The 25,822-nt window shown below is 33.6% G+C and overlaps 1 protein-coding gene across 5 annotated transcripts in view; it reads right to left on the bottom strand.

Moving 5' to 3' along the window:
• LOC106873450 (dystrophin) overlaps positions 1–24,921 on the bottom strand; it is a 712,951-nt gene extending 688,030 nt beyond the window's left edge. For all 5 annotated transcript variants that reach the window (XM_089343243.1, XM_089343268.1, XM_089343278.1 and 2 more), the window contains exons 1-2: positions 24,110–24,921; positions 9,954–10,164 (exon numbers count right to left, since the gene is read on the bottom strand). In XM_089343243.1, coding sequence (XP_089199369.1) covers positions 9,954–10,026 — 73 coding nt within the window. In that variant the 5' untranslated portion in view covers positions 10,027–10,164; positions 24,110–24,921. The remainder of the gene's footprint in view (positions 1–9,953; positions 10,165–24,109) is intronic.
• Positions 24,922–25,822: the final 901 nt, after the last annotated feature.

Here is a 25,822-nt window from a genome sequence, read left to right as displayed (position 1 = left end):
TGGATTTTCCATGGCTGGATGCTCTTCCTGCTGCCAACGCTCACCCATTTCCAAGTAGGATAATATTTCTGCATGACCAGACAGGAGTGGCTGTGTGGTAAGTAGTTTGCTTACCAATCACATGGTTCTGGGTTCAGTCCCACTATGTGGCACCTTGGGCAAGTGTCTACTACTATAGCCTCAGGCTGACCAAATCCGAGTAAATTTGATAGTTGGAAACTGAAAGAATCCTGTCATACGGTCTTGTGTTTTCTGTTGTTGACGGTTTCTTTCTGGCTCCTTTGATACTAGCTCTTTGGTTCACTGAGTGACAAACTTCACATCAACCCATACAATACTTTATTTTCCGTAAAAATTTCTAATTTACTTTCTGCCCGTCGTATAAAGAAACATAATTTCCGTTACCAAGTTATTTTCATTGTTTACTATCTTCTGCACTCATATATTTCTGTATACATATATAACCATGTGTAGAAGGAAAGTGTCAAATTTGTCGGCATAACTACAGATTTCTGCCCCTCCACCAAATTTCAATGATCATAACTTTCAGAAAAATAGATATTTTTTAAATAAAATTTTCTACGAATGTGTTATATCATGTCCATTTTGAATAAATAAATTTTTTTTTGGGGGGGGGGGGGGGGATTTCTGAAAATTCACCGGAGTCTACTTCAATTCATCTCAACTTTCAAGAAAGTGGATATTTTTTAATGAAATTCTCTACAAATATACCTTGGAATATTATTACATTAGATTCACGTCTTTAAAAAAGTTTCTCAATGTCACCTTCCGGTATTGACATAAAAACAGCGAAGTCTGTCCCTGTCTAATTTTAATGTTTCCATTTCAAGTTTTAATTCACTAGTTGTAAACAACTATGATAAATTACTAAAAGAAATATTTACTAAGTTCACAAATTTAAATATTCAGTACAAGATAGTTCTTAATGTTCTTTTATTTATACAATTTTTTCATTCCATGTCCATCTCATTCATTGTTAGCAATATTTTCTCTCTCTCACACACACACACACACACACACACACACACACACACACACACAAACACAAACTCCAGGTTTGATTTCTTTATTACACAAATATCATGTTAAAATTTTGCAATTCAACATGGGATGTCCCAAAAATATGGGCATTATTTTGTTGGAACTTGCACACTTTGTTATTTTACGTAAAAATTTTTTATTTTCATTATCACACCCTGTTCAGCTCTATGTATTTGTAGTCAGTCATACACATACACGTGTTTTTGTATGTACGTCTGTATACATTTATGTATGGTGTGTGTGCCGGTGTGTGTATGAGTGAAGGGGTGTTGTCATGTATGCGTACATACATAAATACATATGCATACATCTCTTTTGTATGTATATGTGTGTGTGGGTGAGAGAGTGATGTCTAAGTGGCTCTCTCTCTCTCACACACACACACACACACACACATACACACATACAAGATGTATACCTATTTATTTATGTATGTACGAATACATGACAACACACCCCTTCACTCACTCTCTCTCTCTCTCTCTCTCTCTCTCTCTCACACACACACACACATCCATTTCATCCGATGTTCAATACTGTATGCATATGTATCCGTGTGTGTGTGTGTGTGTGTGTGTGTGTGTGTGTGTGTGCGTGTGCATGTGGTGTTCCACAATCGTCTGAAAAAAGCAGAGGAATTCTCTTTCTTGATGCTCCTGGTGACACAGGTAAAACATTTGTGATATTGCTTCTCTCCAAAGTAAGGCAACGAAAAAAATTGCAGTTGCTGTACTATTGTCTGGTTTTGCTGCCACCATTCTCCCAGGAAGACAAACAACTCTTTCTGCTTTTAAATTACCACTACACCTGGTCACAAGAAAGTCTATCCCTCTCTCTCTCTTTCGGAGAGGCACAAGCACATACACAGACATATACACACACGGCAGTAACTTCCACCTACCAAATTCAATCACAAAGCTTCGGTCGGCTCGGGGCTATAGCAGAAGACACTTATCCAAGGTGCCACGTGGTGAGACTGAACCCGAAATCATGTAGCTGGGAAGCAAGCTTCCTAAACACACAGCCGTTGTAACATAAACAAAGATCCAAGTTCAGCAGAAGTGCTGTGCCAATGCCACCTTATCATTTGAGATGAATGCACCATGTCACATTGAAGTGCAATGGAAGCTCTTGGTAACACCTTACAGGACATCAGAGGTAACAATAGATTTATGGGAGGAGTTACATTAGTTTTATCAGGAGACTTCAGATGGACATTACCAGTCATTCTGAGACAAACAATATCTGATGAAATAAAAACATGCATTAAGTCTTCACACCTATGGAATAAAGTACTGAAATTCTCCAATACTAACATACAAGCTTCATTACATGGGGACCAAGGTGCAAAACAGTTTTCAACCTGGCTCCTCCAATTAGGAAATGGGAAAGTACCATTTGATGGGAATGATAATATCAGTTTGGCTCATATTGCTATCATGGTGAATTCCCCAGCTGAATTGAAGAACAGGGTATTACCAGACTTAAGTAATAATCATAATTCGCATAAATGGTTGTGTGAAAGGGCAATTCTTACTCCAAAAAATGAGACAATAGCAAGAATTAATCATGAATTAATAAGATCCCAACAGTTATTAAGAAGTTAATTCAGTCCTTCATGAAAATCAAGCTGTCCATTACCTAACAGAGTTCCTTAATTCTCTTGAGTCACCTGGAATTCCTCCAGAAACTTTTTCTGAAGGTAGGAGTCCCAATAATGCTTCTAAGAAATTTAGATCCTCCTAAATTATGCAATGGGACAAGGTTGATTGTGAAGACATTATCACCTAATATGACAGAAGCTACCATCATCACCGGATGTTCCTCTGGGGAAGAGGTTTTCATTCCAAGAATTCCAATGAAACCAACAGACATGCCCTTTGAGTTCAAATGAACACAATTCCCAGTGCAACTTTGCTTTGCAATGTCTATTAATAAAACCAAAGTCAGTCTTTGAAATCTACTGGCTTGCTTTTCTCATGGTCAACTTTGTTGGTTGCTCCAGAGTAGGTAGTTTGCAAGACTTATTTGTCTATGCTCCAAACCAAAAAACAAAGAATGTTGTTTACCCAGAAGCTCTTACATAATTTCTCTCAACATATGTGGTAGAATTTATCTCCTTTCATAAAATCGGCAAATTTTGTATTTTCGTTTATTATTATTATTTTTATTTGGTATTATGAATTCAGAATTGATTTCCCAATTAAAGAATAAATTGTATTTAGAATAACAAATTTCTATACAACAAATTTTGCTTTTTTCTTCCAATGTGTAAGGGAAAATTTCTTTCCCCAGGCAACGCCGGGTGCCTCTGCTAGTATACGTACACACACACACACACACATGCGTGCGCACACAATGGGCTTCTTTCAGTTTCCGTTTACCAAATCTACTTGTATGGATTTGGCTGACTTGAGGTTATAGTAGAAGACACTTGCTGTGAAGATGTCATGCAGTGGGACTGAATCAAGAACCATATGGTTGAAAACCAAACTTCTTTCCAACAGGTCATGATTGCACTTATGAAATCTAATCAATAAAATTATCAATTAACAACAAAAACTGTCTTCAATAAAGTACTTACAAGCAGAAACAAACAGTTAAATTCTCATAATGTTGAATGTTTTTTACATCACATTTTACTCAGATTAAATTGGGATTAAGTAAAGCATCTAATTAGATATTTCTATCCTAAAGAAAAAAAAAATCATCAACACATGCATAATGTTATGAGAACTGATTGGCTTATTGTAGAACTATATTTACTGCAACATGGCCAGGAACAACTATTAAACCTTTTGCCAGCACTGTATAAGGTATCAGATAATTGTAACAATAATGATGGAAAGATAACCACGGCAACAAATTATCTCCCAATTTTTTTATGATGTGGTGATTAAGATTTACATTACTGTAAAGCATCCAGACAATTTGGAATTAAATGAATTCACTATTCATTTGTAGCATAAAGAAGAGGAAGCAAACCTGAAAAAGATTTTTGTGATTTTTGTGAAATGATGCATATTCAAGCTTTAAAACTAAAACATTTCACTACTAATTCTCAGTTCAAGATAATTCATATAGGCACAGGAGTGGCTGTTTGGTAAGTAGCTTGCTTATCAACCACATGGTTCCGGGTTCAGTCCCACTGCGTGGCACCTTGGGCAAGTGTCTTCTACTAGCCTCGGGCCGACCAAAGCCTTGTGAGTGGATTTGGTAGACGGAAACTGAAAGAAGCCCGTCGTATATATGTATATGTGTGTGTGTGTGTGTTTGTCCCCCTAGCATTGCTTGACAACCGATGCTGATGTGTTTATGTCTCCGTCACTTAGCGGTTCGGCAAAAGAGACCGATAGAATAAGTACTATGCTTACAAAGAATAAGTCCCGGGGTCGATTTGCTCGACTAAAGGCGGTGCTCCAGCATGGCCGCAGTCAAATGACTGAAACAAATAAAAGAGTAAAAGAATTGCTATGTTTTATAAATAGTTATTCTATCAGTATGTTGTAGAATGTGTCAACATTTGCCTAAAGACTATGAACAAAAACTTATTCCATACCAAATTAAGAAAAACCTGTATTTACTGACTAAATGCCAGAATATTTTGAGATACCAGCTGATATGACTCTTGACTGAAGTGGGACTAAAACTGTTTGTACAGGTAGCAATGGAAAATAGCATTGTACAGTTATTACTAGCTATAACTTCTGATGGTAGTAAACTGCCTCTTCATGCTATATCCAAACGTAAAATGCAGCATAAAGGGATTAAATATGAAAATATATTACTACTCATGCTAATGAAAACGACTGTAAATGCAGTAATATGGTTGAGGAATAGAATCATTTGGTTTGGAATCATGCTGGTGCTTTGCTTAAACCAAAATCAATGATTATATTTTAGATTCATTTTGTGGCCATCTCACAGATAATGCAACATGAAGTTTTAAAACTGCCAAATTACTAAAATATTTGGTAGAGTAGAAGATGATATTATACGGCAAGGAGAAACTGATGCTGATGAAACAAATCTAAGTGAACAATTTGTCAAAAGTGATATTGATTCAAAGTCTGACAATAGTGGATAATGCAAAGATATTAATTTAAATATAAAAACCATAATTTGACAAAATTCTTATCTTTTAAAGCCATACATGCAATAATAACAAATCTATGCATTAACTGTGGACACATTTCTTTTCTCATTAAAAATCAAAACAACTGCACATTATATATAAGGAGTATTATGTATGGATGAGTGCAGTACATCATTTTAGTTTCTGTCAACCAAATCTACTCACAAGGCTTTGGTTGATCCAAGACTAAAGTAGAAGTCAGTAGCCCAAGATGATACACAGTGGGACTAAACATGAAAACGATTGAGAAACTTAACACACAGCTACATTGCACCCACCCACCCACACACACCCACACTGTGAAATAATTTTTTTAACATGAAGAAAAAGATGCATACATATAAAATGCACAGTTTTGCTATTATTACATGTAAGTATAAACAATTAAAATTTTTTATCAAATTATGATTTATAGCTTAATCAATACCATTTCATTATCTATTGTTATCAGAAGCTGAATTAACACCACTTTCCACCAATTGTTTCATTATCAGTTCGTATCATGTTCTGATCCATTAAGTGCATCCATAACACATTTTTTTAAAACCTATGCAATTATCTTTTCATATCTGCTTTCCAAGCTAGTATGGATTGTATGAATTTCCACAGGCTGAACCAGCCCTTATTCAGAGTCACTCTTCTCTAAAAGTAATCATAGAATCATGTCTGGTTCTAATGCTTCATTTTTGGTTTCTACACATGCACACACGCACAGACACACACACACACACACACACACACACACACACACACACACATACGGCAGAATAAAACAGGAGATTTAGTTTATCCAGAGGATACTGGGTGTATTTTATCATAGCACCAGCACATAGAGGTTGTCATGTCATCTAGAAAACTTTAGATGTGAAGTTAAGAGGACACCTCAACTTTATGTGCAAGTGGGGGAGGTGTAAGTTCACAACCTAAAGACAGGTATGGCTCATAGAAGAGCTCAATGAATATTAAATTATACATAAAGCAAAATTTACTGTGCAATTAATATGTGTGTGTATTTGTATTTATATTTACACTGCTTGAAAACAAGCATTATTTTTATGTTGCTGAAAGAAATACCAGGCTTAAGTACTGGGGTTGATAATGATTGACTAAATTCATGAAGGTGGCGCCCCAGTATGGCAGGAGTCGACTGAGAGCAGTAAAAGCAAATATCTTTTACATGTTTTGGTTACTAAACTGCAGCCACTGCTTTGAAGGGCTTTAGTCAAATGACTCGACTACAGCACTTATTTTTAAGCCTGGTACTTATTCTATTGGTCTCTTTTGCTGAACTGCTAACTTATAGGGATGTAAACAAACCAAGACTGGTTGTCAAGCGGTAGTGGGGAACAAACAGTAACACATACATAGATATATACATACATACAACGGGTTTCTTTTAATTTCTATCAACCAAATCCACTCACAAGGCTTTGGTTGACCCAGAGTTATAGAAGACACTTACCCAAGGCAGCACTCAGTAGGACTGATCCTGGAACCATGTGGTGGGGTAGCATACCTCTTATACAGCCATGCCTATACAATGTGCCTATGTCTCTATACAGGTGAGTGCATTTTCTATTATGAGCCTAACATATGCAAAAACATATGAACACTATGACTACTACTCAGCCTTCTTTTGTGTCTCTCTTTCTTCCTTGTTTTTTCTCTCTAACAATACATTAACTTTACCCAATTAACACCTATATAATGCTTTCAATCTTTTTCACCTCCCCCTATCATTCCTCTTTCTTCTTAATGTATAATGAAGTTTAAAATTTTCACTTTCAGAGTCAGATTTATAAATTATCTAAAACACTCTTTAATGCACCCATCAATTTAATCTTAATTGTCTGATTTCTGTGGATAATTGGAAAGTACTTTACTGTGTTGATATAAAAGCATTCTTCAGTTTTCTAAAGACCAGAAATGCACTAAAAGTTATTTAGGTGGGACTTGTGCATTAGCCAAAACATTTTTGCAGTACAGATTATTGTTTTTGCAAAATTTAAAATATCCACAAAAAGATAAACAGATTCCAAATTTTAATATTGGCAGTATGCTTCCCAATCATGTCGCTTTAAGGTCAGTCCCACAGCTGCACAGTACTTTGGACAAGTGTCTTCTAACTACAGCTGACCAAGCCTTGTAAGTGGACTTGGTCGAGAGAAACTGAAAGAAGCCTGTCATATGTGTATGTGTTTCTCTGTCTGTGTGCATGCATGTGGTGTGTATGTGTACTTATATGTGTGTTTACATTTGCACTTCTCCATAAACTGTTGAGCTATAAGTAGTGACATGGCTATTTCCCCTCTTAAAAAATCATCCACTGGCTTTGTGCCTTTGAAAATTTGAAGATGTGTGAAATTAGAGATCTCTTACTTGAAAACAGGTAGGTAAGGGTGACAGGATAGACATCGAGCTATAACACAATACCTCAATAATATATCCACCTAACCCATACTATTATAGAGAAACAAGCATAAAAACAATTGAAATATGCATTACATTTCTACAAACTTGCACTAAATTTTGTCTAGCTGACATTAAATTAACGAATAAAACAAATTTAATGTTTTTCAATGTTCATACACACAAGACAGAATTTTAATGTCTAAATGAAGCCTTTCACGAAACAATCACAACTAAATTATTTTTAATTGTTTCTATCTAGTTTATTTCATTGCAAAACAATTAAACATTTTATCATAAAATTCATTACGTAGTTAATTAAACTTGTGTTCCTGTACATTTTTCTTTAAACAGAAGGGTTACAAATCTAATCAATCAATTCATTCAAACCTGTGTTACATTTATTTTAGTGAAGTATGCCACAGTCTTTTTTCACTTTGTACCAATGCTCTAATTACTGGCAACCACTGAATAACCTTTCATTTGAATATCATTGTCCATACGACATTTCACATTATATGAATAACTAGATATTGAATTTCCTACTTCATCTATCACTTTTTCCTTTCCTTAACAATCAACAAAAGTGTCAAATTACAATTTAAAATCTCATTAAAATATAATTAGCCAAATTAGTATTCTTTATTAATTTTTAAAATTATATAATATAAAGAATAAACACCCTTCCTTAAAAAGAATTAAAAACAAATAAAAAGGCACATTCCAGCAGAAGCTTGCACATTCTTTCTTATGCTTCCAAGATGCTTTACATTAAATTATAACACCTACTTAGAGATATAAATACGTTTACAAGGAACAATTTCCAAACTAAATCTAGAAAATATCTAACCCAAAGGCTATACAACAGGTTGATTTTATATATACATAGATAGATATATATATATATATATATATACACATAAATACCCACACATACACATGCGCACATACATATACATTACACACACACACACACACACACACACACACACACAAACAAATAACTGATCATCACTCATATATATATATATATATATATATATACATACTGTATAAGTGTATATTTTATATATATATACATACATACATAAGAAAATATTAAAAGCAAAAAAAAAAAAAAGCAGTAAACTTGGACTTGAAAAGTATTCACAAGCTGATAAAGCAATTCATCAAAAAATTTTATTAATATACCAACTTTAGGGTCATGTAGTGCAAGTGGAACCTAACAGTTCCTGAACAATGTAAAGGTTGATGGTATGCCAATTTATAGATACATAATGATTACTGAGATTAAGTGACAGAGCATCATTTTTGTATGGTCGAGCAAATTGCTTTTAAATATAAGATTAAAATTAGACCAACAAAGGATTGCTCTTCCCTTCATGAAGTTGGAACCATACTGTGTTGTTTAATTGGAAAGAGTATAGTAATGTTTGCAGCTGCAACCTAAAAGAAGTGAATATTTGGTGATATGTATTTCAATATATAACGATAGAGAAGTACATCACGCAGTACTTTTAAATTGGAACAGAGAGAAAGAAAACCAACAAATTTATTGTTGACAGAATCGTTTGTTAAGAAAGAAAGAAAAACCAAGAACCAAATCTGGCTTTCAGGAACACATGAACAGTAGTTTCCACTTTAATTAGTGAAAAATAAGTTTGCATATATCTTTCAAGGTGATTATAACACCTTTTCATAAGATTGGTTAGTTGATATGATATTTATTCTCAGGAAGCTTCAAGAGAAATGTAGGGAACAGGACAAGTGACTTATGTGATATTTGTAAACCTTATCAAAATGTTTGACACTATGAGCAGGAAAGCTTTATGCCTTGCAAAATATTCCCAGCAGGAATATCTGTAAAGTAGGGCTTTCATTCTCTTACTTCTAACAACACTACCTCTAAATTCTCTTCAATATCAACTGGAGTGATTTGTTACTAATATTGAAGTTCTCAAACATAAAGAGATCGTTATCATCAAGACCATGCTGTTGAAGATGCAGCTGCACTGAGTAGGACAATTTACCAAAATCACTTCTCCAAGGTGAATTCTTTTCTGAGTACAGTGACAGAGAGTGGGCTTTGAGAACAAAAGGAGACAGCGGTAGAACCATGATATAGTAGCACTGAACCCAGAACAGAATTTCATTTGCAGCTACTACAGTGGCTTCCAATTCTATTTCAGCCTCACCAGCCACATGCAAGCCTGCAATAAGTGTAGACAGCCTTGTTCCTGAATATTAATTTGTGAAGCCAAATAATGATACGAGGGCAACGAAAAAGTTACCCAAAATAAAACCTCAAAGTATACAAATAAAGAAAAAGAGAAAAATTATTTCTTACCAGCACGTGATTTAATCTTTTGTCCAAACTCATCATCTTCTTCAGGGAATGTTTCTGTCATAGATTTCTCCATGTCAAATTAATGACAATTAATCAGTATTAAATTTTTTTCCAACTCAGTAGTGTAAATCCACAATTATATAAAATCCTCAAAAGACAAGGGCCATAGATAAGACGTTATCTATCAAAAAGTAACCTACAATGCAGAGACCTAGAATAAAAAGAAAATAAGCACACTGAAAACAATCATTTAAATAAGTTATTTCAATTTCAAAAATGAGTTTGATAAATGTTAAAAGTTTGATAAATGTTAAAAGCATTTTGAATAGTTTCAAGTAGTCTGAACACTTGGTTGTCATGAAGTATCTATTCTTGGATGTGCAGACAGTCCTACACTGGATTCAAATGAGAAAATTTTATTTTAAACTAAGGATAATAATGCAACTGATGCATGTGCAAATAAAAGCATTATAGCTCTGTTTGGTATGACCTATTAATAAAAGAATGATAATCAGAGATTCAAACATGCAAGATATAGCTATTAAAACTGGTTCCATCTCCTAAGATGAAGCTGACAGTTTAAAAATTAAAATTTTATTATTTGGATAAGTTTTGCAAATTTGGACATTTTGATATTATTAGATACATTGCTTTTCCATTTGGATAATCAGCCATAAAGTAGTAGCGGAATCGAGATCAGATAAATGTAAACAATATATATATATATATATATATATATATATATATATATATATATGTATGTATGTATGTATGTAAAAGTAGAACATTGGAATGAGTGCTCAACACCACAGCATTGGTGGATAAATAATTTCTTTATTTATGAATTAAGGCTACCATTGGTTTCATGTTAAGAAGAGTGGGAAAATATCCAAGTATCTTAACAATTTTTCAAGCTGATCACATGGAGAAAGGTGTTTGTCTCCATTCTGGAAAACAATCCTGTTTCGTTCACAGGATTTCTTGTGTGTGTGTGCTGCATGTGTCCATGCGAAGAGCAGTATATATATTAAAAGAATTGAAAGTAATGCTACGCAACTTCATAATGCAAGTTACTTGGTGACCCTGTCAGTACAAGTGCCACTTAAAAAGCATCTAGTCCACACTGTGAACTGATTGTAAAAACCTTGCCAAAACTGACTGCAACTGTGCTTGTACCACTTAAAATGCACTCAGTCCACTCTGCTGGGTGGTTGGTGTTAGGAAGGGCATCCAGCTGTAAAAATACTGCCAAAACAAACACAGAAGTCTGGTGCAGGCTTCTGCCTGGCCAGCTCCTATCAAACCATCCCACCCATATCAGCATGGAAGGCAGACCTAAAATGATGATTGCTGTTTTCCTTGCTTTTAATTTTAGCATAATTTTATTCCATTCAAATTGCTTCTACCATGTCTACAGCCTCACTATTTTAAGCTAAGTGTTAAATATTATTTATGTTAATTAATCCAAGTAAAAATGTGCTGTTTTTGCCTCTTCATTTTGTTTTTTCCATATTAGTTTCATTTTGGCCTATGAACAGATATATCTTTCCTCCCCATTACTGTGACTCAGTCACAGTATAGCCATACAGCTTGGTCTTTTGTGGTGTGCCCTCCCATCCCACCCCACAACCTATACAGGAAGTCTCTCTTATGTAAACCTTTTATACCAGATACCTGTATGGAAAACTCTCTTGCACTTCTGCCCCTTCTCTCCTGCCAACAACAGCTCACCAGCAGCAACAATACAATACAATATAAAAAAGGCTTAACTAGCATGTTTGTATCAGAAATATGACTAATGTTCTTGCTAGTGGGTTAATTACTGTTGTTATTTTATCTCTGTGTATGCAATGGTTTATACCATACCCTCTTCTTTCATCATTTGGTAGACACAGCAAGTGTGACGTGAATGAAATGCAGGATGAAACATATATGAAACTATATGACATATTTGGCAAATGTTCATGCAAACCTTTTCAAATGCAGAATGTTGTCTCTCATCTTTCTGTCTCTTCTTGCAACCCCTTCCTCCCACTTAAAATTGGCATACTCAGCTGAAACAAAGGGATGTAGATGTTGCATTCACGAGGTAAGATGGAGGGGAGCTTCTGCCAGGTTCCTCACAGGCAAAGAACAGAGGTATAAAATCTTCTGAGTAGACAATGATAGGCAGTGATGGTGTTGGTAACGAACATCTTGCTGATAAATGCATTGATAAGGTGATCAAGGTAGTTAGAATGAGTGATGGAATACTTATGCTTAGACTAGTTTTGCAAAGTAGTACAGCATCTATTATTTCTGCCTATATTCCTCAACAGAGGCTGCCAGATGAATAGAAAGATTGGTTTAACACCCTTCTGCAGATTACCTCGTCGACAAATGACAGTGACCAATAGGTAACTGAATCACTACCAGAACTAGAGCAGAAATTTCAGGTGTGGAAGCAAGGTTTAGAATCAAAGGGCCTTAGAGTTAATCTAGAGAAAACTAAAGTCTTAGTAAGTAGGAGAGCAGACAAATCACATGTCCCTTCAGGTAGATGACCCTGCTCAATCTGTAGAAAAAGCATAGATAGAAACTCCGTAAGATGTACCCAGTGTAAGCTATGGATATGTAAGAGGTGCAGCAATATCAGAAGGTTGACAGGGAAAATAGTTTTTGCATGTGGAAGCTGCAATTAACACTAAAAGTGTACAGAAAATAGACTTCATCAAATGCCAGGGGGGAAAACTAAAAATAGTTGACGGCTTCCGTTACCTACGTAACCAAATCAGTAAAAGGGTGGATGCTCTGAGAGCATAACTGCTAGAATAACAGGCTGGGCAAAGTTCAGAGAGTGCCTAGCTCTGTTGGTAACAAAGGGCCTCTCTCTCAGAGTGAAAGGTAGATTGTATAATGCCTGTGTATGAACAGCCATGCTACACAGCAGCGAAACATGAGCTGAGACTACCTAGGACATGTGTAGGCTTGAAAGAAATGAAGCTAGGATTTGAGAGAAAAGTTGGGCATAAGAGGCATCAGATGTTCTTCGCTTGAAACCAAAAGAGTTTTACACTGATAGGATTAAAAAGCTTGTAAATAGATGGAAGGAAGTCATAGATAATCAGGGAAAGTACATTGATGATTAAATTTCAATTAAATATAACATTTGATCACTTGTTTTCTTTATTCAAAATTTGGACAAAACTTATGGGATGACCTGATATATATATATATATATATACACACTTCAATTAAAGGTTGTGTTAACTACATGAAGGGATGATTTCATCCAAGGAAATACTGGTTCAATACCTATTATTTTGGGGGAATTGATTTCCTTAAAATAATAGGTATATATAAAAACATAGTTTATATTCACATATATACATATCCACACACATAAACCATTATATATACACAGATATATACATAAGCACAAATATATATACACACATTTATACAACTGATGACCTATGAAACAAAACAACTTCCCCTTAATGAAATGCTATCTCCATGTCTCTTAATCAATTCACAAAATATTTTCTCATTCTCTATTGTAAAAGATAAAATTAAGAAAATTGCTTCAAACTGAAGTGATTTAGATAGATTAAAATAGTTACTTGTGTTCAAATATTAAGGTTTTAAAAGTTGAAAGAAAAAATATATTTCTTTTTGTTAAATTTGAATTTACTTGTCCAATGAAAAGATATGATATAATTGACTCTTGTCAAGATGTGTCTCTTCCTTGCAATAGGATTGAAAAACCAATGAAACAGCTTACTACGTAACACACATTCTAACCAAACAATTGTAGTTCTCCTTTAATCTTTGGTGTTCTACATGAACGTTATTGAGTGAGCATTTGCCGAGACATGCATGAGGGAGTACAAGTTTAAGCACTCTGCTGGAAAAGGCTTGAACTAAACTTCTAATAACAACACAATAGAGAGATGGCTTATGATTTACCTGTAACTATTGTAACAACTGCAGCTGAGAAGTTATTTTCACAGGAGAAGAAAAGAATTGGGAATGTTCCAAGCTGCACGTAAATTTTAAAATTACATTTACTTCTCATTCCATACAATAGATAAAGTGTGAACAAATATGACTTCTTAGTGAAATGCTTTTTCAATATATCTCTCTCATCTCTATAGTCCAAAATATTCTTTCATATTGTAATGTAAATGACGTAATGAACAAACTTGAAACTGTTCCATTCTGAAGAGATTCGAAACAACAAAATAGTTGCCTCTATATACATATTATAAATGTTAAGCACTATATAATGGAAACATAAAAAAAAAAAACTCACAACAAATATTATACACTTATTTACAATCATATTTAACTTGTTCATTTACATGCAGACATAGAAAGACAATATACTGCACAAATTGTCTTGAGGGAAGAAATTCTTCTTATAGACAATATGGGTGTAAACACACCACTAGGCCATGAATGATATCACCAGACCATAGAATGCATGTGTTTCTGTACTGTTATGCTTCATCAGCTATATATACAAACCATCGTACATGGCCACTATAGCTGGTCACTCTTACATTGGAATACCAAATGGCATGTTTGCTATGTGCAAACTATTTCCTCTTTAAATTCACTAGCTTTAAGGGCGTTGTTATATAGTGGGGCAGCATTATTAAATATGTTTATATTGGAGAAGCTAGAAATTCTCCTACTAATATTCTTGACTAAATTCTTAAACACTATGGGGAGGGACAGGAACCTACACTAATATAACTAAGTCTATTGTTGGGCTTTCTATAGGGTTTGTAAATATTCTTTTGTAAATCTAGAGATACATCAAGGAAATTGACAACCATCAGGTTGGTATCTATTGTTATGCTAAGATCAAATGTTTTCATAAGATGGATAATATCCTTCCTTAACCAATCTTGTGCTGGTCCATTGGTATTCTTAGCTAAAGCTAGAGCATCGTCCCTATAAATAGTGAAATATACACAAGGAAAAGCTTTTCCTAACGTGTCAAGTAGGAATAACTCAATGAGATCGCATATGCCTGCTCCATCATATGACCCCATATTCACATCGAAAGAACCCTCTGTGTCTGCTGCCTTGACCCACTGTGTTCTTGCTGAAGAGTAAGATCTTTCTAGCATGGAGGATTATATCCTTATCTTGTTCTCTAATCTATGTAAACTCGCTTGCGAAAGTGAAGACTTTATCTAGCAGCATTCTAGAAATAAATGCATATAAGTACTGGGGTTGGTTCATTCAACTAAAAACTATATCTTTTATCATTTACTTGTCTCAGTCATTAGACTGCAGCCATGCTGGGGCACCGCCTTGAGTTTTTAGTCGACTGAATCAACCGCAGTACTTATGTTTTAAGCCTGGTACTTATTCTATCAGTCTCTTTTGCTGAACCACTAAGTTATGGAGAGATAAACATGTTAACACCAGTTGTCAAGCAGTAATAGGGGGACAAACACAGACACAAAGATACACACATAAATACAACAGGCTTCTTTCAGTTTCTGCCTACCAAACCCATTCACAAGGCTTTGGTTGGCCCAAGGCCATAGTAGTAGACGCTTGCCCAAGGTGCCATGCAAGACTGACTCTAGAACCATGTAGTTGGGAAGCAAGCTTTGCAGCCATGCTGGATCATTACCTTAAAGGGTATTTTAACTGAAGAAATCAACCCCTGGACTTATTCTTTGTAAGTCTCGTACTTATTTTATCAAACTTTTTTCTGAACTGATAAGTTACGAAGACAAACACACCAACATCAATTGTCAAGCAATGGTTGGAGGGGGTGGGGCAAACATGGATGCAAAGACACACACACACATAAATATATAAATACATATAAATATATATATATATATATATATACACAATAGGCTTCTTTCAGTTTCCATCTACCAAATCCACTCACAAAGCTTTGGTTGGCCCGAAGCTAAAATAGAAGACACTTGCTCAAAGTATCACCTAGTGGGACTGAACCCCATGTGGTTGGGAAGCAAGCTTCTTACCACACACACATGCAGCTATAAATTCATATATATATACACACACAGATGTATGTAGCCATATCTTTTCTTTTATTTCTTTTACTCGTTCAAGCCCTGTGGCTGCAATCATGCTGGAGTATCACCATGATTTCATGCCTTTTCCACTGCTTTCTTATTTGGCTGATTTCGTCAGAGTGTGGAATTTCATATCACCACTCCTGCATGTGTTTGTACTCTGGTTGTTGGCTCATTTAGTGTATGAGAGAGTTTGACACTGCTGCCCTCATCTGTACTTCATGCTGAAACATTGGTTCATCTGCTATCATGTATAGGAGAATGTCCAGTTTCTTTTTGAAGATATCTACATCAACATTGTGTAGGTTTCTTTATTTTTTTGACAAAACATTGAAGAACTGTGGGTCTTTGAACCCTAAGCTATTGCAGTAACTGGTCCTGACCTTAGATGAGGTAGATGGTGCCAATGGCACAACACAATAGCATCCAGTTCAGGTATCCAATAGCATCCAATTTGTATAACACTTGATGCCAAAATTAAGTGTTAACACTTACAGAATTTTCTATATGTAAATATTTCTCATGTCTTTGCTCTAGGGAATAAAGTTGTAGATTTTTCAGGCTCTCCCTGTTGTTCATCCACTGCACAGTTACAATCTTTTTTTCATGTAGTAATGTTGGATCAATTTAAACTTTTAGTTTGGCATTATGTGTGTGTGTGTGTGTGTGTGTGTGTGTGTGTGTGCCTACTGTACATGTCTGCATGCACAAACATATTTAAGATGCATATATGTATGGGTGTGTGTGTGCATATGTACATTCTTGTATTTGTGTATAAATGTATGAGTGTGGTGCATGTTTGCCTGGTTTGTGCATGTGTGTGTGTGTGTGTGTACATATATATGCATGCTTTTGGTATTTGTGTGTGCAAGTGTGACAGATGCAACAGTATTGTTGGGTAGTGGAATAAATGTTGGATTGAGGTTCGGTGTGTGGGGGTGAGAAGGGAAGAGAGAAGTATACATACATAGATGAGTATATGTATGTTCGCATGTACACACCACATTTACAGGGGTGAATATACATACACACACACATGCACGTACATCTGTATATACATAGATGTACACACAATATATATATTTCTTTATTGCCCACAGGGGGCTAAACACAGAGGGCACAAACAAGGACAGATAAAGGGATTAAGTTGATTACATCGACCCTAGTGCATAACTAGTACTTATTTAATCGACCCCGAAAGGATGAAAGGCAAAGTCAACCTTGACGGAATGTGAACTCAGAACGTAATGGCAGACGAAATATCGCTAAGCATTTCGCCCGGTGTGCTAACGATTCTGCCAGCTCGCTGCCATACGATATATATATACACACACACAATATATAAATACATATATATACACAATATATATACATATATATATATATACACACACACACCATCTACTTTCTCATGCTTGCATGAATCAGATGGAGTTTATTGAAACAAATTTTTCTACAGTCAGATGCCCCTTCTGTCACCAATGCTTATTTGTTTCCATACAAAGCAAAATTTCCCTATAAAGAGACGTTTTTACAGAATGGAAATGAATGACATCCATTTACAGCAATCACACAATGTCAGAGCAAGGAGACAAATATACACACCCACATACACTTACATACCCACACACAAATGTATAAATAATGGGTTTCTTTCAGTTTCTATCTATTAAATCCACTCATAAAGACAATTTATCAACGTCAACAAAGTGGGACTGAATCCAAATACAGGTGGTTGACAAGCAAAATTCTTAACCTCCCCCCACACATGTATTTACATATCTTTAAATATGTATGTATCTATACTTACATACACACACATCCACATTATATATAGAAAATACATACATCTATATATATATACACACACACATATACATACATACATACATACATACATACACATATATAGAAAGCACATACATCTATATATATATATATATATATATATATATATATATATATATACACACACACACACATATACATACACATCCACATTATATATAGAAAACATATATATATACACACATCTATCTATATCTATATCTATATATATACATACACACATACATACATACATACATACATACATACAGATTCTAGAGAGGCGAAAAGGTACACAAGTCCATATAGATCGATATACATAAACACACACCAATAGGTGTAGGTATGGGTGTGTGACTCAAGTCATGCTCTGTGTGTGTGTGTTCCTCGAGCCATGCTCTATATGTGTGTGTGTAGTAACGAAATTCACTTTGTTCCCTTGGGCAAAATGTCTTCTATGATAAACCCCTACACAACGCTAGTGTACCCGGTTAAAAAAAACTTGAAGCATCGTGTGTGAGTATCCTTGTTTACATGTTCGCTGCTCCGAAAACCACGAACTACTAGGGGTGATATTAACAAATTTTCTGCTGGCCTTGCACTCTCAAAAGATGTGAAAAGACAGAGGACTCTGAGTTGAAAAGCAGCTAAGAATAGCTTCAGGAAGTCCATTTGGATGTAAATATATGTCTCAATAATATATTTATCTAACCCAAGCAAGCACGGAAAAAGTTCGTAAAAACCGAATGAACGAATATACAAATATGTCTGTGTATGTATGGTGTTTACATGCGCATGTTTACATCCCTGTAACTTAGTGGTTTTAGCATTAAAAGAACAAGAGTAAGTACTCGGTTAAAAATAAATACTGATATCGAATTAAACCCTTTATAACAGTACTCCAGCATGGTCTAATGACATAAAAATGTAAAATAATAAAATTATGCACACTACTGTACACACACATCTGTATATTATATATCTACATAGTAAGCTTATATATGTAGCTTTATATATATAAATAATAATATGACAACAAAAGAATGAATGAGACCTCGATATTATGTAAAATAGAGGAATTTATAAATATAATATGTGACAATTAGTTGGTTGTCATAATAAAACTCAAAGTTTCGGATACTGGGGATGAAGTCTGCAGCAGACTTCAGCCCCGGATCCCATACTGTGTTTTATTATGACAGCCAACTAATTGTCACACACACACATATGTATATGTGTGTGTGTGTGTGTATATATATATATGTATGTATGTGTGTGTATATATATGTATGTATATATATGTGTGTGTATATATGAGAGAGAGAGATACCTCGGTGTGCGTGTTTGTACACATAATATACACCACCACCACCTGCTGTTTACGTCTACAATCAAAAGTTGTCATTATGTGCAAAATAAAATTTAAGAATAAAAATGATCACAAAAAAAAGAAAAAGAAAGACGTAGATCAAGTAGAAAATTCGATTGAAAACAGTCAGACGGCAGTAGCAGAACGTAGGAAACAAAATAATAGGCAATTCGATTGAACTTATAAGAAACAAATAGCTTTAACAGTATACTGTCATGCGAACTAAATATTTTATCATGTTGCATTCAAAAACTGTTTAAACTATAAAATTATCAAATTATTAGCTAACAAATAATCCAGCATTTGCACTGAGATCATTTTTCGTTTTAATTTAATTTTTTATATATATAAATCAAATTGTTGAAAATATATTTTAAGGGCATTTCTAATTTTTTTTCTTAACCTAATTTAGATCGAAGCACTCATCTTTTACACAAAACAAATCAATATCTAATTAACTAAGTTGCATCGGTAACGAACAACATCTCGTATATTGAAACCAACCAAGACAAAGTGCAGGGTTTAGTGGACTACAAATAGGGAATGTTTTCAAGCTAAAATACACTGCTACATATATATGTGTGTGTGTATATATATATTTATATATATATATATATATATATATATATATATATATATATATATATATATATATATATATATACATATACACACACACGTGTGTATACACACACACACACACACACACATATATATATATATACACACACACACACACACACATACTTATTTGGTAAACTCAAGTTTGTAATAGATTACTAGATAAGTAATGCAAGTTGACAACTACAATTAACATATGCCATCTATTGCAATGGAAACTGAATACAGACTAACATTAAATAAGGGTACAGATATACATGTGTGTGTGTGTGTGTGTATACACACACATGTACGTATGTATGTACGTGTGTGTGTGTATGTATGTGTTATTTACGACATTAGAAAAAAAAATATTACATTTTTAATTGAATGTATTTGCTCAGATCACTATGTCGGATACAATTTTTTTCCGAATCAAAATTTTCATACCCTCTTACAGAAATTTTATGAAAAAGTTTTTTTCTTTTTTTTCTTTTAGGGAAGAGAAAGAACGAGAGAATAATTGAATATAACGCGTTGCCGTGAATTCGTCATGTTTGTTTGTTACAGTGACTGATGATTTTACATAAAAAAAATTAACACCTTGACCTTGTTTGAGAAGCTGCAACTAGATATTACAAAGTTCTCGACAGGAACACAATGCCAGAACAATCCCAAAAACCAACATTTAATAATTGCCAAAACTTTTGCCACGAAAATACATCTACCTATAGATGTGTAACTTGGAATGCATGTATAAATACAAATTACATCTAAATTCAACAAGAAAATTTTCATTTCTTGCTTGAATTTTAAAAAAAAATTATAATTAAAAGAAAAAAAAATTAATTAACGTTGTGAAGTATAGAAATTCGGATTGACATAGAAGCTTTGCAAATATAAAGTGCATTTTATAATTAAGATTTTTCCAATTTTCCTTGTTAACGTTTCAAATGATACACGAAAAATGAAAACAAAGATGAAAATAAAAAATACTTTTGATTGAAAGATACAGAATAATAGTTACCTTATCAATTAAAATATGTAACTTGCTATATTATATCAAACGTATTTTAAGATCAACAAGTTATAAAATATTATGAGTGGATTTTAGATTTCATATATATAGCTGAATATTAAACAAGATTTCATGCAAACAGCACTTGCTCTATAAAAATATAACCAAGTTACAATTTAATGATACTGGTTGGATTAAAACTCGGAAACTAAATACTCCTAATGCATATCTAACCAGGTGTTCTGACGCTTGTCACCACGACATAAAAACGATGTCTAGCACCTTCCCCAATTTCCATCACATCGTCTGCTTCCATATCGTTACTCAATGTCACAGTTAAAAGTTTGTACTTTCCCTAAAAACACATAAAACAGCCAAATCTATTAAAAAATTTTGGATAGTTAACAAGCTGCACATATAACAATACATCTCATTTCGGTTACACATTAAAAATGCTAGTAAATACAATTGTAAATAATAGTGAATGTTTTAAATTTTTTTTTTTTTAACCAACAACGATTTGGGACAAGGATTTAACGTTTATGGGGACTGTGATTTGATTGCATGACTATAATGCCTAGCTGAAAAATGTTAACAGCGAATGTAAATTAGCTTCGATCAAAAATCGAAACCGAGAGTTTACATGTCAATCTACGCATCTGGCATTTGTAAAACAAATATTACTCATGCGGGGTTGTATAATTAGACACCAATATTTATTGAAGCTACCGAATTCGTAAGGATACAAATTAAGATTTCCAACATTGTTTATAAAAGTCTTTCATACTTCAAGTACTTTTTTTTTCGGCTACAAACAACACCCAAGGAAAAAAAAGTAAGCGATGTTTAAATTCAACAAAACTACAGAAATAGTAAGATGATAAGCAGAAATTTGAGAACGAAGGAAAGGCCCGACTAAATTTAGTCTTGTTTGGAAAAAAAAAACTATAAGAAATTACCAGATAGAACAAATGTTAAGCAAAAACAAAAATTAAAATACTTTTACGAGAAAATAACGTCCAAAAAGTAGAAAACAAGCAAGATAAAAATATCAATGAACGTATGAATGCGTTGTGTACGTGCACATCACTTAACTCGTCTTTGTTATTCAAGCTCATCCATCCCACCTAAAGACATAGATACTGACATTTTTGTACCCTTTTTCGTAATTCATATTTGCTTAAATCAAAACTATAAAATAGAACACAAGTCTGGTGAGAAAACGTATAACAAGTCTGTAATCCTTGGATAGAGTTAACGCAAGGAAACCGGTTTCTGCTGTACGTTCAAATCTGCTACAGGTGTTTGTTAAATGGAACTTTGAAACCACCATTCTACATTGGATAAGTTCACTTAAGTGTGGGGAATAAATTTGCATTTCAATTTCATAAAGACTAGAGAGAAAAGTATCAGATCTTTCAAATAAAGTTTCTTTTTCCAAACATTTTCAAGAATTTGTACCGAAACTCGATAAAAGATGAGAATTTTCCATTGTTATCTATTGTGATTAGAGTTAACAGTTGTTTCTTTGATATGAAAGATGTTAAATTTGAGGAAAGAAATCTATGTAGATTATGCCAAACTTAACTACTAAACATTACAAAAGACACACACCCTTGTTGACAAAAGCAAGTTTCTCACAAAATATTAACATCTACATATTCCTCAAGAAGTATCAACATGTAAAAAGGAAATTTGACAACTGTCATTTGCAACTGATGAAAAAAAATTCTTGTGTGTGCTTAAGTACAGCATAAGCATTTTACATATGTAATAAAGGATTTTCACATCTAGCGAGTTGAAAATTTGATCAACTGAGATTATTCAAGCAATTTGTGGGTAAAACTTTCTCTGAGAACTTTCAAAATGTAAAAACAAGAAATTACTCCAATACAAACGGTTAACAGAAATTTTGGGGACAATATAAACAATATAAATTGGAGTGGATCCAGTCTCTAAAGTAAACCGGCGAAAGCAATTGACAGGTTTCTGTATTATCAATTGTATTCAAAAACATTCTGCTCTATTAGTATTACTAAGAGTGATCATTATTTAAAGAAATAAAAGGAATATAGTGACACGGGTAATATCAACAGTAAGACTGAGAAAAATACATCAAGAGAATGTTCTGCAAAGGGTCACTATAATTCGTCTATTTCTTGCCAAGTGAAATGTTTGCTGAAAAGGCCTAAAACCAGAATGTGTCCATGGCTTTCACCAGTTGACTTTAAATACCAGATCCACTCCAATTTGCACTATTTATATTGTCCAAGAATTTCAATCGACTGATCTTATTGTAGTTATCTCCCTTGATTGCTTAAATGTTTAGACGTACCTAAATGAGGTTTTACCCACTAATAAAAAATTCAGATGACAAAAACGTTTGTAACGAACATGTGGGATTATGCCGTATTTAGATTTGATATGAATAAAGTTTCCGAGGTATTTTCTCTCAACCATTGTTAATAAGCACACTATCTGACAGATGTTTTCTGAGTTGGTTCTTTTTTTTTTTTTTTGAAAAAAAAAATTAAAATAGTTACTAACAGTTATAAAATGGATGGTTAATGTGGGTGAATACAGAAAATGAAACTATTTAAGTGATAAACATTTATATAATGAACTGCAGCCACAGTGTCCAATTAAATTTAGTGCTTAAAAATCATAGTAATCAAAATTAATTTTTCCCCACCAAATAAAGGAGTGATAACATTTATGATCGAGAAGTTAAGAAAAGTTACAAAAATGAAAAAACAAAAACTTTTTAACATTTTGTAGTAAAGAAATTTCAACATACTACCAAATAATTGAAGATTTATAAAAAATAAAAAATAATTTAAAAATTTGAAATTAATGAATGTGACTGATAATTTACAAATAAAGAAAATATTCCGGAGGTGGCGGAGAAAAACATTATGTACTGATGTGCAGTAAAAATAATATTCTTATATATAAAGTAATTAAAACTGGTTGATATGATTATCAGACAATCGACAACAACATAATGGCCACAGTGTAAAATATTGATTTTAAATGCGACTATATTTATATATATTGGTCCCCGTTGTAACCACCATAGTGACTTTCATCTAAGAAGCGATAAACAAAACACGTGCTAATATTTATGTTATTAAATGACAATTAAGTGACGATAAAACATTCAAAACTCAATAAAGAAAACTATTTCATGTTAAAACCATACACACTAACAAGAAAGCGGCATTTTTTCATAGAGAAGTCAAGAGTTAACGTTTTCAAATGACAGGTGTAAATCATACAGGTTTCTTACCTTTCACTGTTACTTCCATGATGGCGCCTTTACAGTCATGTGACTTATTCTCACAACATTCAATCATTTAAACGTTCTCGCATCCACCTTCTCACTCATACATATATTGTGCATGTTTTCTAACATAAAACTACTTTCTTTCTATTTGTTTTTCTCTCACACACAACTACACATTCACTTTCTGTCTCCCTTTGTCGTTTTTTTTTCTCTTTTCGTCACCATATTATCCCTCCCATTTTCTATCATTTACAGTTCTTTTCTCATCCTGTCTTTCTCTCCATGCATTTACTTATAATTCATTTTCTATAGTTTGCGCTTCAGCTTTATCTAAATTTGTAATCTTGTTTTCTCTCCTTCCATATATTATTACACTTTCTGACATTCTGAAATTATATGTAATTCTCTGGGTGTTAATTCAAGTAAATTTATCTACTATATCTCTCTATTCAGTTTTTCTTTCTCTCTCCATCAGTCTCTCATTCTCTCCAGCTGACCCTCTCTCTTTCTCTTAACCTCTATCCCTACATAATCCATTCCATGTAATTTAACTAACTTCGAATTAAAAACACCCTCATTTATAATATGTCCACTTGCTGTAAATGAATGACAACTTTACAAACTTGTCGCTGTGTGAATTTTGTGTAGTGTTTAGAAGTAAACTTCCGGGTTGGAAACAAATTAAAGAAAGATATAGTAAAACATTTTGTTTCAACAAAAAATCGAATAGCATCTTGAAGCAACTTTAATAATATGTGGCAGGTAAACTTCGCACGAGTTATGAATAAGCGGTTTAGTGAAAGCGAGAGAGAGAGAGAGAGAGAGAGAGAGAGATGCGTGTTATAGTAATCACTTCTAGGAGTTCAAAATGAAAACTTTCAGACGATCAACTTACAAACATACAATTATATATAAGTATGAATAAAACAAACATAAGTATGAACAAAACAAAAACACCTTTGCCTAAACCAAAAGCAACAGGATTTGTAGTCATGCAAGGAAATCTATTGTCTAGAACTAAAAGAAGGATGGTTATTTCGAATATACTTCTATTACAAATAGTTTCTTGGTTATTTCAAGAGTTTTTCGATATATTTAGACTTCAGAAAAATATCTCAGATTCTTATTCACCAAGCAAATAGATAATGACATACAATCTACACAATGTGAGTTATGACTTAGCAAATGAAATTTATCGAGGAAAAGAATAAAAATTGAGAGAAAAGCCCCTTTGGCCATCGGCTATGCCATAATCACTAGATGTTTGCAATTAATATTCTGTGAGTCGTGGAGTATTAATTTAGTCATAACAAGAAAGAGCTCATTTCGTACTCTGCAGTTTTTCTTCAACTTATAAGAATTTAAATACAATTAGGGACAATATATTGTAACTAGATGTAATATCTGACATCTTGCCGACAACTTGTGATCTCGACAAAACAGTCATGTTAAATCCTTAAGTCTCCAGTAAACGTTTCATGGAAGCAAATGGAGATGATGCATCAGCAAAAGAGGCTGATTTATAAATGTTCCTTTACCCTAAAATGGTTGCCCTGCATTATCATAAATTTTCGCCAGCGTCTACAATCTGATTTTGATTTCCATTTGAAGCTATTGCATTTTACTAAGGTTAATGATGTTAATGATGCATGCCATAACATACCTATAAATCTTCGGCATTTTATATCATATAATTGAACATATGTAGTTAATATA

This window comes from Octopus bimaculoides, chromosome 2 (genome assembly GCF_046866305.1).
Source record: "Octopus bimaculoides isolate indiv1 chromosome 2, ASM4686630v1, whole genome shotgun sequence".
Lineage (NCBI taxonomy): Eukaryota > Metazoa > Mollusca > Cephalopoda > Octopoda > Octopodidae > Octopus > Octopus bimaculoides.
Note: the sequence above shows the minus strand (reverse complement) of the source record. Positions and strands in the feature narration are given on the sequence as shown.